This window comes from Hippichthys cyanospilos, chromosome 22 (assembly GCF_059441005.1).
Source record: "Hippichthys cyanospilos isolate Australia breed blue-spotted pipefish chromosome 22, RoL_Hcya_1.0, whole genome shotgun sequence".
NCBI lineage: Eukaryota > Metazoa > Chordata > Actinopteri > Syngnathiformes > Syngnathidae > Hippichthys > Hippichthys cyanospilos.
The window spans coordinates 7,790,639-7,806,509 of NC_142390.1; the positions used below are offsets into that span (position 1 = coordinate 7,790,639).

The following is a 15,871-nucleotide window of genomic DNA, read 5'->3' on the forward strand; positions in this document are numbered from 1 at the left end:
AGTATTGGGACACCTAGGACTCTCATTTTATATATATATATATATATATATATATATATATATATATATATATATATATATCAATGTATTTTATTTGTAACGCTTCTATTATTCTATCTATTACTAGTATTTATTCAATATGCATCAATTGATTTCATTGGTAATAAAGGCATTTTATTCGATGAGATTTATCGATGTTTCGATACTGCAGTCCACGTCGTGTACATTTTGAGTGTTTCATACTCGCCTGTATGAATCAAAAGAATTCTTTTAAAGCAACTAGTAGGATAAAAAAAGCATAATGCTCATTACAATCTCTCCTTCCTGTCTGATAAACATGGGCGGGTGGCGCAAAGTGTACGTCCGAGTATGTGAGTTGACCCTCGCCGTGCAAAATAGAAAGAGCGCAAACTCCGCTTTTCCTCTGTCAACAGTCACTGGGTACTTTAAGAACGCACAGCGAGGAAAAGCCCCGACGAAAAAGATCTGCAAGGTGCCATATTACCAAGATGAATGAAATACTGTCAAGTTGCTGTGCAGCACCAGCAGTGATGAGTGAAAGCAACTGGGGGGGACACACTAAGCCAGCAGTGGATTATGGGAGACCGCCAGGACTGCATTTGGGGAGAAGCTGCTAATTAGCATGAGGTAGTGGCGGCCCATCATCTCCACGTGGAGAAATTTGACAATGACGGCCTGTTGAAGAGCAAGCGTACCACCTTTAAATGAAGATGAGAAAAGGAAAACATTCCAGTTGGCGAGAGCAGGGCGAGGAACCATCCGAAAGGGGGAGGAAGAAGACATGGCGGGGGGGAAGTGAGGGGTGAGGGCCGTCATCTTCTCCTGGCGTCCCTCACAGCGCCGTAGCCTCCCAGCTTGTCCCCCGCGACACCTGGCGTCACTTGGTCTCAGCAAGCACGGGGGCGGGCCCCGGCGAGGGGCGCGCTCGGCTCAGCTCCGATCCCCCCGCCGCGGGAGACGCGGCCGCCGAGGCCAGGCTGCAGGGGGTGGCTGGCGTGGGAGCACCTGGAGGAGCCAAGTCACACCACTGTCATCACTGACGACCAATTTGGAATTTGCTCTCCTTCCAGGGATCAATGCAAAATACATCGGTTAAAAAAAGACTTAAAAAGGAGCGCTTGCTTTCAGATGAACAAAAATATTGTGCATTTCATTTAACGTTTCACAGAAGCATTACCTTGCCACACATAACAGCACATACGTTGTTTTGAGGTCATTCATAAATCTGAGAAAAAAAAACCAAATTGACAACCAGAAAATTAATGTGTGTGTGTGTGTGAGCGAGAGACACATTTCCACAAAATCTCTTGGCAAAGTCTAATGCTACACTTATTTCCTTACTCATATTATATACAGTGGGCATCTGTGTTACGAGATGAATCCGTTCCGCGGTTGAGCTCGTAAGGTGAATTTGTCGTATGATGGGCAATCCAAACCTACGTTAAATAGCTAATGCATTTAGAACCCCAGGTAAAAACATCAAAATTGTACATACATATTCAAAATTGGTAGCAAAATAGTACAGTGGGCCCCCGGTTAACAAACCCCGTCTTACGTATTTTTCATCTTCCGACGAGGACCGCGGCATTTTTTTGTCCCCCTCTTACGCACAAACCTTTCGTCTTACGAACCATCCAACATGCCGGTCAGTGCCGCATTATTTTTTTCGCTTTGCTGCATCAAAAAAAAACAACTTTTTTCGCATGTCACGGAAATGCCGATATGCTATTGGTCGATTAAAGCAGACGCGGAGATCCGGATATGCTATTGGCCGGCGTCACGTCAATCACAGAAATGCCGATATGCTATTGGCCGAACGCCCTCATCTAGCTTGATGGCACGAGCTGGTCGGTGTGTTGTGAAGACTTTGCAAACTTTTATCTGTAAGACATGGCTTCTAAAATTGCAAGTGGCGGTAAAGGAAGAAGTAAGAGGATGATGACAATAAAAACCAAGCAGGAGATAATAAAAAAGTATGAAGGAGGCGCACACATAGTTAACCTTGCTAGTGAGTATGGCCGTAACTGCTCGGCAATCTTCTAAGGGCAAGACTTTCCTTGCCAGGGGACGGACCTCGGTCGACAACAAAATGGACAGGCTTCTTGTATTATGGATTAAAGAGAAGGAAATCGTCGGTGATAGGTCCTCCTTTGAAAAAAGTTCTCGTTTAAGAAAAAAAAAACTATTCTGCGGGTTCGTCTCTGCTCCCCGCCGCCTCCACCCACAACCAACTCAAGTCACGTCGCCCCAAAGGTAAATGTCATTTTTCCTTTGTATATTTATGTTATTTAATTTAACTGTACAGTAGATTATGTTCCTATTTTTTAATATGTGTATAAAGTCGTGATTTTTTTACCTAAGGTTTTTGCACGCATTTACTAATTAACATAGGTTTGGATTGCCCGTCATTTGGTCAATTCGAGTTACGAGCCTAGCCGCTGAATGGATTATGGTCGTAACACGGGGGCCCACTGTATAGTAAGTGCTACGTATATATAATATACATGGATACAATCAGAAAACATCATAAATAAAAAATATAGAAAGGATTTATTTATCTTTGACTGCCGGTTGTTATGCCCATATTCCTTTATAAGTGTCTCCAGCATCGTTTCAAAATAAATCATCTGCTTACTTCAATAGCAATCTTGGGACCCATGGCTAACCCTTTCAACTTTGAAATAAACAGTAAAATGCACTATAAATATGATTTTGTAACCACTCACAATCTAACAAAGCTTTACCGTTCTGCCATTTTGAAACAAGTGAGGCTGACCAATAGCAGACCAGCATCTCTTTGAGGAGACGCCAACCAAGAGCAGAGCTGTAGTGACGCGTTGCAGGGACATCAACTGAAAATAAGTGTAATTACCTAAAAACGCCTGATGGAGAAGAAACAACACAAATACAGCCAAGCCCCTAGGGTCATGACAGTTGCAAAACCGGGACAATGTCATAAAGAGGGGACGAAAAAACTCAGTATTCCATGTCGCAACATGAAAATAACATAAGCCAGGGTCGCTGTAACACGGGGGTCCACTGTAACTCTCTCTCTCTCTCTCTTTATATCTATCTATCTATCTATCTATCTATCTATCTATCTATCTATCTATCTATCTATCTATCTATCTATCTATCTATCTATCTATCTATATATATATATATATATATCTATATATCTATATATATCTATATATATATATATATATACACACACACACACACACACACACACACGCACACACACACACACACACACGCAGACACACTACTTATACACTTTGTATAAGTAGGTTTGTTTTTGTCAGCTTTTAACATTTACCTTCACCAATGCTGAGATTTAGAGCATCAATTCATTTTTTCAGTGATGTCTTTATGTTTGACGCACTTTCAAATGTTAAAACGGGACTAGTGGAAAGCAGCGTATGTTGTTTGTTTGCACGCTACTCACATTCCTTGCGGGCCGCCGCTACGTTGTCAAAAGAAGAAGCCTGGCCGGCGGACGAGGCGGCGCTCTGGCGGTCGGCCTGACCCGGAGCTTGCGGCGGCTTGTGCCCGCCGGGCCTGGCGGAGGGGTGGGCGGAGTCCATGCTGGTCCCCATGCTACTGCCCAGCTGCAGCCGCCTCATGTGACGAACCACCACGGTGGCGTTAAAGGCTTGCTAGGGAGAGGAAATGGCGCGTGAGCCACTCAAAAATCCAAAACGAGCGCAGGAAGCAAGTTTACCCTCCATTTGCTCTTGGCGAAGTTTTTTCTAATTTGCCGGCTGACGGACTCGTGGATGTTCTTGCAGAGAGCCGTATCCCCGGCGATCCTGACCGGCAAGCGCATAGTGCGTCTGATCAATACGCCCATTGATTTGACGTCTTTATGTCAGCCTGCCTGGGCAGTGTCGCGGCGCGGAGCTCACCAGGGATGCCGGAGAGCCTGCTCGCAGGTGAACCGCTTGGCGGGATCTTTTTCCATCAGGTTGCTGATGAAATCCTTGGCTGGGGAAGTAGAATGACATTGAGATCATTACAAAATGGGGGTGGGGGGGTGGGGGGGGTCTCACCGGAATCAGATATGTCGTCCCAGTACGGTGCGTCAAACTCATAGTCCGCTTTGAGGATTTGCTCAAACAGCTTGGAGTCGTTCTCGTCGTAAAAGGGAGGATAGCCGCAAAGCCTGTGGACGGATAGTTATGTCACGCTCACCTTCTCCTTATTTGGGAATTCATCAAATCCGAAATGAGACGACACTTGAATCTCCAATCGGACATCATTCAAGTTAAGCACCTCTATTAGGTTAATTACGACATAAGCGGCAGGGTAGAATTAGCCACAATGTTACAGATTGCGCTGGGGTACCGCTAATTTTTTCTCACAATTTGAACCCTGCAACTTATCGTCCAGTGCAGCTCATCTGCAGTTTATTTTACCAGCCAGCTGGGGGGCAATCCCCCAGTAAACAAAAGAAAGCAAAAGAAAACAATATTAAAGTATTTTACAGTGGGCCCCCGGTTTACGAACTCCCTCTTTTACGAACATTTCATCTTACGAACGTGGACCGCGGCGTTTTTTGTCCCCCTTTACGCACAAACCTTTCGTCTTACGAACAATCCAACATGCTACAACTTGCCGGTCAATGTGTCCGTGCTAAATCTTTCACTTCGCTGCATCAACATAACTAAATGTTCTCGCATGTCACGGTAATGCCGATATGCTATTGCTCTTACAATGTCACAGTCACTGTCTCAGTCACGGTGTCAGTCACGGATATGCCGATACGCTATTGGTCGATTAAGTTCACAGTCCCGGTCTCAGTCACGGAGATGCGGATATGCTATTGGCCGGCATCACGTTCATCACAGAAATGTCTATATGCTATTGGCCGAATGCCTTCATCTAGCTTGATGGCACAGCTGGTCGGTGTGTTGTGAAGACTTTGCAAACTTTATCTGTTAGTCTTGGCTTCTAAAATTGCAAGTGGCGGTAAAGGAAGAAGTAAGAGGATGATGACAATAGAAACGAAGCAGGAGATAATAAAAAAAATACGAAGGAGGCGCACCCATAGTTAACCTTGCTCGTGAGTATGGCCGTAACCGCTCGGCAATCTTCTAAGGGCAAGACTTTCCTTGCCGGGGGACGGACCTCGCTCGACAACAAAAAGGATTATGGATTAAAGAGAAGGAAATCGCCGGTGATATGTTCTAGTTTGAAAAATGTTCTTGTTTAAGAAAATAAATAAATACATTCTGCGGGTTGGTCTCTGCTCCCCTCCGCCTCCACCCAGCTCAAGTCACGTCGCCCCAAAGGTAAATGTCATTTTTCCTTTGTATATTTATGTTATTTAATTTAACTGTACAGTAGATTGTTACTAATTTTTAATATGTGTATAAAGTCGTGATGTTTTTACCTAAGGTTTTTGCACGCGTTGCACGCATTCACTAATTAACATAGGTTTGGATTGCCTGTCATACGAGCAATTCGAGTTACGAGCGTAGCCGCTGAACGGATTAATTTCGTAACACGGGGGCCCACTGTATTTTGTGTTTAAGCTGCTATTTTACTTGGCATCAGAGTCACTCTCCACTAGTAAACACAAACAGGCATGTTATGTTTGTGTTGGTGCAGCATTCCAACAATCTGAGTGTGTCTGCATTAAGCGGAAAATATGGTGGTGCTGCTCTTATTTCTAAATATGCAGGCGAGTTCGGTCTGTGTTCATTTGTTCAAGGGTCATGTAATGACCAATCATGGCTCGCTTGGTTTGGTCATGTGATGTTCGCAAGTCGACCTTTGGCCCTGAACTAGTGCCATGGCATTTTCAGTTGACAGCAAGTGGTGAAATGCCGCCGAATGAGATGTATAAAAATGGATGGATTTTGCTGCTTCATTCATATTTCACAAACGCAATTTTAATCATAATGTTGGGTTTCGACTAGTGGAGCTGCACATAATAATTGAGACGATAACATTTTCAATATTTGAAAAGAAAATACTGTAAGCAGGGATTGAATGTCAAGACTATAAAACACATAAATTCAGTACATCCTTGGGATTAAACGATTTAATTTGTCTTCATTAAAGAGGAAGCCGAAGATACGAAACCCAAACATTTTATGACTTTGTGTTTAAATGAATTTATTGATCATGCTAGGAAATAGATGATCTTGAAAAATAAATCGTATATTTAAATTGCAATGATAATGTTGAGGGGAACAATTAGATTTTATCATCAAAACGCATCAACCCTATTTAATATAGAGAGCTCATTTAATTGCAATATTAACTTTGTCTCATCACTTTCACAGTGCTCCTTTTGGAGTGATTTCACAGCACTTGCACCCTTGCCATCAAGCTGACATGAGATTTGGAGTGTTGAAGACAAATTGCTTCAATCTCCCCTTGTAATTAATACCGATCCAAGAAAACATCATCTGCGCCCCATTACTAAAACTTCTGCTTGCACCGAGATTTTCCTAAAGACTCATTAAAATGCCGTTCCCCATCGGTAGACATACACGGCCGCGTACACACACACGCATGAAAGTATTAAGAAGGAAACAGGAGAAAAGATACTGCATGCTGAGAGGGGGGGAAAAAAATCTCTTTTTTTTTTTTTTCCTTTTGATGATCACCTCAAACTGACCGAAAAATGTTCAAATAAATAATGTGTGTGTGTGTGTGTGTGTGTGTGTGTGTGTTTTTTATGTGTAACAGTGAGAGGTGCAAAATCCCAGGTGATTATCCTGTCGGATTACCTGATGTGATCTTTCCACCTGAAGAGCAGCTAAAAGCTAACAAGGTCTAAATGGCCTGACTAATTGTGCAAATTGCCAGCGGGGGGGAGCCGCTTTTTGGCTTTGAGCGCTGTGACGCGCGCCCAAGTGCACACGCAAATCCGTGTGTGTTCTTTTAGGCTATCCCTCACACTCTTCGTCCCATTAACCCGCCGCCGACCCCCACCTTCTGACCTCCCGAGCCTAGCCGGGCGGAGAACACACAGAGGCGCAACAACGGGGTCCGACTGGAGACGTAAACATAAGACTTCCAAGAATTACAAAATCTCTATTGCAACACAAAGCCAATTTCTGTTCAGACACACACACACCTGCATGTGTGTGTGTGTGTGTGTGTGTGTGTGTGTGAGGTGGCCAAAGGTGAGTTGGCACGGGAAGAGTGCAGCAGATGATAAAAGAACCAGAGCAATCCGTCTGGCTCCACGTCCATATAAGGACATCGTGCTGAGCCGCATCTGGTTCGAATGATGGTGCCTAGCAACATCATCATCATTAGCATCAGCATCATCATCGTCGCACACACATGAGTGATTGGGCATAGAAGCAATTGCTTGGGTCAATCCTGTGACATATTTTTACAAGTCCAGACAGTTAATCCCAGGTACTAAATTATATATATTTTTACAAGTGTTTGGCCAAATTAGGGTCTAGAAAAAAAAGGCTGGCGTGGAATGATGCAAGTGCTAAAGTATTCTATTACTGAAAGTAATTTCATACTGAGGTAATCAAGACCCTTCCGTAATTCATTACTTTAGGTGATGAAATAGTACCGTAATAGATTTCTTTGGGTAATATATATACTCAGGTTATTGATTAGTTTAGGTCGTAAAGCACCAAAGTACTCAATTACTTAAGGAACTATTGTATAAAAGTAATTATGCACTCAAGTAATACAAAAGTACTTGACTGACTTTAGCAATCGTTTACATTAGAAATCCATCACTTAAGGCAGTAAAGTATTCCAGGGAAGGTAATCAAGTACTCAGGTAATAAATCACTGAGGTTATGAAATACTCGTGGAACGTATTATTTCAGGCAATTTTCTAAAGTAAATGATAAAGCTAATAATTGATTACTTAAAGATTACTTAGCGTGTAAGATTTTGACTGTTTTTCTTCACGGACAGCAGGAGGTGCTGCAGGTGCTGCATTTACCATAACAAATAAGGCCGCCTCCAGAGAAGTGCTAGCCACCACAGTGTAATTATTAAAGAAATTAAATACTTTAGGTAACAAAGGACCAAAGTATTCGATTCTCTCAGGTAATGAAGTAGTCAAGTAATGGATTACTTTGGGTAATGTGCTGGAGATAAAGTTTTTGATAATTGTTGGTACTAAGAACTAAAGCAATCTATGGGAGTAAAAAAAAAATACAAGGGTTTGAATGTATGGACTCGCAAAAACGTCTGAGATTGAGTTAATGACCTTTTATATGCTAAGACATCGCTTTTCTCATTCACCGGCAATCCAGTAGACACGGATCTTTGACGACTAAAGCCGTCAACGGCACCGAATGAGTTTGAAAAACACGACGACTTACAGAATATAGGCGATGACTCCAATGGACCAGCAGTCCACTGCCTTGCTGTACGGCTTCTGTGCAAGAACTTCTGGTGCTAAAACAGACCAATAGAATGAGTAAGTAAGTCAGGCACGTAAATCTTAATTACTGGTGAGTCCCTTTTACAGGAGCTTTGTGCTTGTTTATGTAGCATTAAAACAAGTGCTTGAGGGTGATGATAAAGTCTCGAAAGTTTTTTTTTTTAATGTGGAACCGCAGCTGTTTTAAAGGCTGCAGGCTCCCTTATGGTGAGTAAAGTTCTGAAGGACATATGGATTATTTTAGATTCTTCCAGCCAGTCCATTCATTTGTGTCCACTGTAGTGGACATTCATTTTTGGTTTATATTTTTGGACATCGGAGCTCCCCTATTCCCCATGTATTAACTTTGCTAGGCGCCTTCAGGAAAAGCCTACTAGAACAGCAAAACTTTATTTGGGCTGAACCATAATGAATTCCATTCAACTTGAGTGTGAAACGCTTGCACACATTAGCTGAATGAGAGAAAATTTGTTTTAGTTCCACCCATGACTCATTGTGATCTTGTGAATGTCTGCTGCTTTTAGTTGGATTCCAACATGTGAGGTCATTACGTCTGGTTCTAGTTTAGAATGTAAAATTAGCACGAGGAGGGCATTATTAAGTTTATGTACCGTATACAAATTAGCTACGTTTCAATCTTAACAGAAGGCCCAATAACAACGAATGATGAGACTTGTTGAAGGTCCTTGCAGTGCTCAAGTGAAGAAGAGTTATTCTCAATGCTTAAGGGCACTCTCAATGGAGCATTAAGGACATCATTTGCACAGTAATGAGATGAGATTGTGTTACTGGAAGAAACCGAATCTTCAAAACATTAGCTTGGCAATGACGCAAATATTTTGCACTCTGCTCTTTATCATTAAGTTCTGGCTTGGTGGGTTTTGGCTTTATTGACTTTTGAATTATAGTTACAAGCATATGAGCAAATAAACGTCTGCAGGAGGCCCAAGGAGACTTGATGAAAGTATGGCGGGAAAGAAAAGAGCTTTTATGACCATTTAAAGGCAAAATGAGTAGTATTGTTGTCAGCGCATAATGATATAGATATGGACCGAAAGTGCCAAAATTAATAAATATACCATTAAATGATTAAATAAATTATTAAAATAATTCAATAAAGTGTGCCGTATTTTCCGCACTATGAGGTGCACCTAAAAGCCTTAATTTTTTTTAAAAAAGCTGATGGTGCACCTTATAATCAGGTGCGCCTTATATATGGATCAATATTGAGATGGGGAATGAACTGATAAAGTAAGCTTCACCTGTTTCTTTTGTGTGTTTACACTTGAACAAGGTTGCTGATATTGACATTGAGTTATTATGCTATTGAGAGTTTAGTGTTATTATTTGAGTTATTATTGTTATCACTTTGAAGTATTACTATTTTGTGATTGAAAAAGTTTTAAAATATGTCATTAATTGAGGGTGCGCCTTATAATCCGGTGCGCCTTATATACAGTATGGAAAACGTTTTAAAATATTTCATTGAGGGTGCGCCTTATAATCCGGTGCGCCTTATAGTGCGAAAAATACGGTAATTGTCCTCAAACGTTTTAATCGGAGGGCCACCGCTCTTTTCTTCTCAGATGGGAGGTCGGGTCAGTTTGTAACAAAAAGTGTAAAAAAAAAAACAAAAAAAAACAATAAACCAACAAACAAACAAACAAAAAAAACAATCCATTCATTTTACATGCAATTTTTCCATTAGCAGGATTTTAGCTACCATAGGTCTCAAACTCCAGTCCTCGAGGGCCGCAAATCTGCCTATTTTCGACGCTGCTCTCTTAAACACACCTGATTCAAATGATTGGGATAATTTTCAAGCACCTGTTGAGCTTGCTGATGAGCTAATAAATTGAATCAGGTGTGTTTAATAGAACAGCATCAAAAACAGGCAGGATTGCGGCCCTCGAGGACTGGAGTTTGAGACTTATGCGATTGCAGAGATGTCTGAAGGTGAACATTTATGGTTTCCAGATGCCACACACAACCAAATAGAATGCCCTTCCATGCATGTTTAAGTCTCAATTGCATGGTCAGAAAGAAAAAGAAGAAGAAAAAAAAAATCATAGTTTCTGGTATTGTTCCGGGGACCAGGCAAAATGTGAAAGCGGGCCAGATCCGGCCCACGAGCCACAGTTTGAAATCCATTTTAAACAACGTAAAGTGGATGAAAGTATCGAAGTCGAGTTCTATTTTTGACTTATTTAGTAGTCTTTGTGTGTCTGCACTGTTATGAAGTTAAATAAATTAAACACGTTGAGCGATCGGTTGTTTGTGCTGATATGAGTGAGTGTGTTCAACATCTGTCTCTTGTAACAACAAATGCAACCACACGCACACCCACACACACCCACACACACACAAACACACACAGGATGGCTTTGTCAGTGACTGATTAATACAAGAAGTGAGTGAGCTTGCACGCACAAACACATGCTGAATAAACATTGATGACCCAGACTGCATAAAGTTGCGTGGTGTCAGAAGCAAACAACAAGGGCTCCGTGAATTATTCATGTTAAAAAACAAATAGTTATTGGAAAGCGATAATCGCCTTGTGTGTTTCTCCTGGGCAGTATTTTGGTGCTAAGATAACAATAAAAAAATATACCAAATAAAACAGGATGGGAAAAAAAAGGTTTTCCCATCCCTAATATACACACACACACACACACACACACACACACACACACACACACACACACACACACACACACACACACACACACACACACACACACGTACCAACGTATCCTGGTGTACCACAGGCAGTAGACATGACATTGCCGCTCCCTTCCATCTTTGAAAGACCGAAGTCGCTGATCATGATCTTGGAACCATCATGAGGATTAAAATACAGCAAGTTCTCTGGCTGCAGCAGAATGTCAAACCAAGAAGGTATTCATTTGAAAAACTGCCTTTTTGAACTTGAAAAAAAGACAAGAAATGTAACTGTAAAGAGAAGCGTGAGTCTGCGTGCGCTACCTTGAGGTCTCGGTGCACGATGCCCATGTTGTGCAGATAGTTGACAGCATCCAGGACTTGTCGGATGAGTGTGCTGGCATCTTTCTCCGTGTAAAAACCTTTTTCGACAATTCTGTCAAAGAGCTCGCCGCCGGACACCCTGCACCAATAAAGCATACATATTTTAATTCCTTATTTGAATTAAAAAAAAAAAACTCATGTAATCATCAAATAAGGAATTGGATTGAGATAACAGTGTTCTTTCATTTGATGGCAGAAGGTACAATTAACCTGTTGCCATTCGAAGAACAGAAAAGCCTCGTGTTTAACAAATCAGGACCAAATTTCACACTGAGTAAGTAGCTCCCCCTGCTGGACAACTGCATCTCAAAAAAATGAAAATCTCCAGCCCAGATGCTCGCCTGGCTAATGTGCTCGAGGTCCTGATGTCACTCACAAGACCACACCCCTTAAACTTATATAAGTACCTTCCATCCATCCCTCCATCCATCCATCCATCTATCCATTTTCTACAGCCGCTTCTTCTCACAAGGGTTGCAGGCTTGCTGGTGCCTGTCCCAGCTGACTTTGGGCAGGAGGCGGGAGCTACAAAGGTAACTAAAGTGATCGAAGTTGGTGGTTAAATTTTTAATTACTTAATCCACCAGCCATTTTTAGACCCCCCCCCCCCCCCCCTCCATGCCAAACATTTATAAACAATTGAAATAAATATATATGCAGGCATATGGGATAAAAAAAAAAACGCCTGGGTGTCAAGGGCTGCCATTTGTTCAGTGGCATCAGTCAAAAATAGTACAATTGCAATAATAGCAAAAGTAATTACTATGTATATTGATATATTTATGAAATTGACAACATTTGCAATTTTTAATGGCAGTAAATGAGCCTCACATGGGCTATATTTGACACCTATTGGGTGTATCTTTTGACCTACTATTTGCAAGAATTTGGAAGGGATGGTAGTGTGGCATATTGAAAGATGTCATGGTTTGACAATCAATGCTATAGTTTAGCTTCCTAGCTTTTTTGTATGCTTTGCTTTTGATATCACACCATAATAAACATAAAAAAAAACGTGTTGGGTCAAAATTTCCCTCTGGGGTTAAAAAAAGGTAAAAATATGTCTGGGATCGAATGAGGTAATGCAGAAGAACGCCGATAAAGTAGCATAAAGCAATATTGGCACAACATCAGAGCAGATTCTACCCCAGATACTGTGCAAATTTGACGCTTTGGGGGTTTGAGCAGTAAACGTTTACATGAGTGCAATCAGATTTGAGTGCTCTGAGGCCATGCGGTGACATATACTGTTTTGGTTTCTTCAGCTCCGTGCAGAAAACAAAAATTGATAGCTCAATAGTTCCTACTAAAATGTGGAATACTTTATTCTTTAATTTTGAATGCATATGCCGCAACAACTTACTCGACTGTAAACAACTTGCCTTTTACAAATATGTCATTTGTCACGCAAAAAAAACATCAGTAGTTTCACTGCACTCCATGTGATCGATTTTTATAGCGGAATGGACTGATTGCCTTCCCCGCGGTGTCGGCGCTTACGTAAGCCGAGTGGGGAACAAAGCAAAAAATGTCACGCTTCTGCATTGATCCGCCACGCGTAAAAATATAAAACGACTCCTTGTTTCTGACTTTTACCAAACAGATCAAGTGAGTTAACTGAAATAGCGGCGCTTTGCTAGCTTCATGCTATCGTGCTGAATGCAAATGATCAATGCACGCAGGCTTGGGTAATACAATTTTCTGTCAGTCTGAAACTATGATATAAATGCTTTATGCTTGGTTGTGGCGGCGCTAGAGCGGAGTGCAGCCTGCGGCGCCAACGGCCAGAACAAATGGGATTTGGACTAACTCACTTTTATTTTGTTTATTTATTCCTGCTCAGGCAGAGACGTGCACGGAAAGATGCTAGCGTCTCAAACAGAAAATACGCTGTTCCCTTGCGAAATGGTGGTTGGGTTATTGTGGCTTTTCTGTACACATTTTTAGTTATGATTGACATTTGTACATTTTTTTATTACAGTTTTACACTGATATTTATCTTTCTTACTTTACAAGTCGGACCAGTCAAAAACAAGATATTAATTTTATGTAATTTTTTTCCCTAACAAAAGAAACTGGGAAAAAGGGGACAAAGTAAAAGTAAAAAAAAACAAAAACAAAAAAAACATAATTCTGAAGCTTTTTTTGGTGGATTTTCCTTTATGATTTTGCTATTGCCGCTTTCCATTGCAGTTGGCTATTTTTTTTTCCTTTTAAGTCGGACCAGTTTAAAAAATAAAAAAAACTTGGAAAAAAGGCAACAAAAGCAAAAAAAAAAACAAAAAACAAACACAAATACATATTAAATAAGTATTAAATAGTTAATACATTGTTATTTCTTTGTGGATTTTCATTTATGACCATAACTTTTCCATTGCCACTTTACTTTTTCTTCGTCTGACTGGTCAAAAAAGATATTGATTTTATTTACAGTGTGTGTGTGTATATATATATATATTATATATATATATATATATATATATATATATATATATATATATATATATATATATATATATGTTTTAAAAATAACTGAAAAATGGGGAGCAAAAGCAAAAAAAAAAAAAAAGTGGATTTTTTAACTTTATTTTAACTTTTCTTTTTCTCTTTATTTTGCCATTTTCTATTTTTCTTTCTTTTAACTTGGACCAGTCAAAAAACATACTGAATTCATGTAGTTTTCTTATTTATTTTTTTTAAACAAAAGAAACTGGAAAAATAGGGAACAAAAACCAAAAAAATAAATAAAAATAAATAAAATAAAAGAAACATTTTTGGGGGTGGATTTCCATTTATGACCGGGACCATTCTTTTTAATTGCAGATTTATCTTGCTATTTTAAATATCGATTTTATGTTGTTGTTTTTTTTTTTATATATGATAAAAAAATATTTAAATGTGAATAAAAGCAAATAAATAAATACTGTATTTACTGTAAATCTCTACTCAATTTCCACTTTGCAGGTTTTCATTACTGCATGTATCTTTGGAATCATAACCCTCTGCGATATTTACGCTGTATGTCTCAAAAATATTAAGAGTGATATTTCCACGTCAATCTGTGCTTCAGAAGTGCAGCCGTTACATGTTACCCTTGACCTTGTAAATAATGTCAGTGATGTGCACTGACCCGTGAGCGGCCTTGCTGGAAGGGAGGAAAGGTTAAAAAAAAAAAGTATAAGTAAGGAAGCAAACTGAATTCCACGTGAGCAGTCTGACGACAAGAGGTGATGGGAATTTATGTGTGAAAGAAAGGCGAAAGAGAGGAAGGCCAAAAGGAGAGACCAAGGTAGAAGGAGTGATAAAGGTGAGAAATGAGAAGTGCTAATAGAGGCGCATGAGGACAAAGACGCGGCGGTCAGGTCTTTCCAAACTCATCAAAGAGCATTTTGCTGTCAATAAGCCAAGTTACAATAGAAGCTGCGGACAACGGAAAGCTCAAAAAGCATTCCAGAGGAAGTCAAGATTTTCTTTCAAAAAATATTTAAATTATCATTCTTCATCCTATCTTTGTCATGCTTACAAACCCTAATTAGAAATCTTCCTAGTCTTCTATAAGTGAATAAATACGCCGTTCTCGAATAAAAACTAGTTAATCAAAGTTGGTTGAAGTTGGTAAAACGTATCCGAGTAGTCGGATAAGACTGCTGAACCATATTCTGGTCTTAACAAGTGCAATGATCTATTAGGAGAGGAGCTGCCACAAAAAAAGCGTGACCATTCGACTGTCTTGTCTCTAAGGTGACTTGACGAGGCCACGGGATGGCGTAAGACGGAAAGACGCTTTAAAATTTAGGCAGTGAGAACCAGAACGTATCCTTTCCGACACCGGCTTACGCAGATGTTCATCGCCCGGCGATACAGCGCTAGAGCATTGCTGGGCTAACGGGACGTCTTAACCCTTTAAACGGAGAGTCGGTCAGGACTGTTAGTTGTCCTTGGATGATTGACAGGACTGCGGTAAAAGCAGATCAGTCATAAGATGGCAAGTTTCAGCGGTTAAAGTTGCATGGAGAAGCCAGGCAGTAAATGCACCGTTGTTAATCGGCTAATTGACTCAATGTCGTTACAGGGATTCAAAAACATCCTGTTTGACCGATGACAAGCACAAAAGTTTTGACTTAAAAAATTCACCAAATGCCATTAAAACAAATCACATTTGAATATAGCATTACCACTTTGCAAAGATAAATAAATAAATTAACAACTAATCGATAATTCAAATTCTCAGGCTGTAAATATTCTCAGGTTTCTATTGAGAAAAAAAGTGCCTTTTTTAATGAATGGATGGAAATTAACTTCCATCCAAAATTCTGATGCATCGATTAATTGTCAAAATAATCAACCTCTAATTAATCATTCAAATAAGCGTGATTTTTTTTAAGGGAGAGAATTGATGAACTGTCTTAATCCTCG

The 15,871-nt window shown here is 40.3% G+C and overlaps 1 protein-coding gene across 4 annotated transcripts in view; it reads right to left on the reverse strand.

The window, feature by feature from the left end:
• camk1da (calcium/calmodulin-dependent protein kinase 1Da) overlaps window positions 1–15,871 on the reverse strand; it is a 47,659-nt gene that overhangs the window by 12,345 nt on the left and 19,443 nt on the right. For 2 of the 4 annotated variants that reach the window (XR_015864111.1, XR_015864110.1), the window contains exons 5-12: window positions 11,396–11,534; window positions 11,156–11,282; window positions 8,346–8,421; window positions 4,077–4,189; window positions 3,933–4,011; window positions 3,749–3,836; window positions 3,473–3,683; window positions 720–1,026 (exon numbers count right to left, since the gene is read on the reverse strand). Coding sequence is in view for 1 of the 4 variants with exons in the window: in XM_088405843.1 (XP_088261969.1) it covers window positions 899–1,026; window positions 3,473–3,683; window positions 3,749–3,836; window positions 3,933–4,011; window positions 4,077–4,189; window positions 8,346–8,421; window positions 11,156–11,282; window positions 11,396–11,534 (961 nt within the window). In the remaining 3 variants the exon portion in view is untranslated. Of the gene's footprint in view, window positions 1–152; window positions 1,027–3,472; window positions 3,684–3,748; window positions 3,837–3,932; window positions 4,012–4,076; window positions 4,190–8,345; window positions 8,422–11,155; window positions 11,283–11,395; window positions 11,535–15,871 lie in introns of those variants that run through there. The other 2 variants (XM_088405843.1, XR_015864112.1) reach the window with 2 other exon arrangements.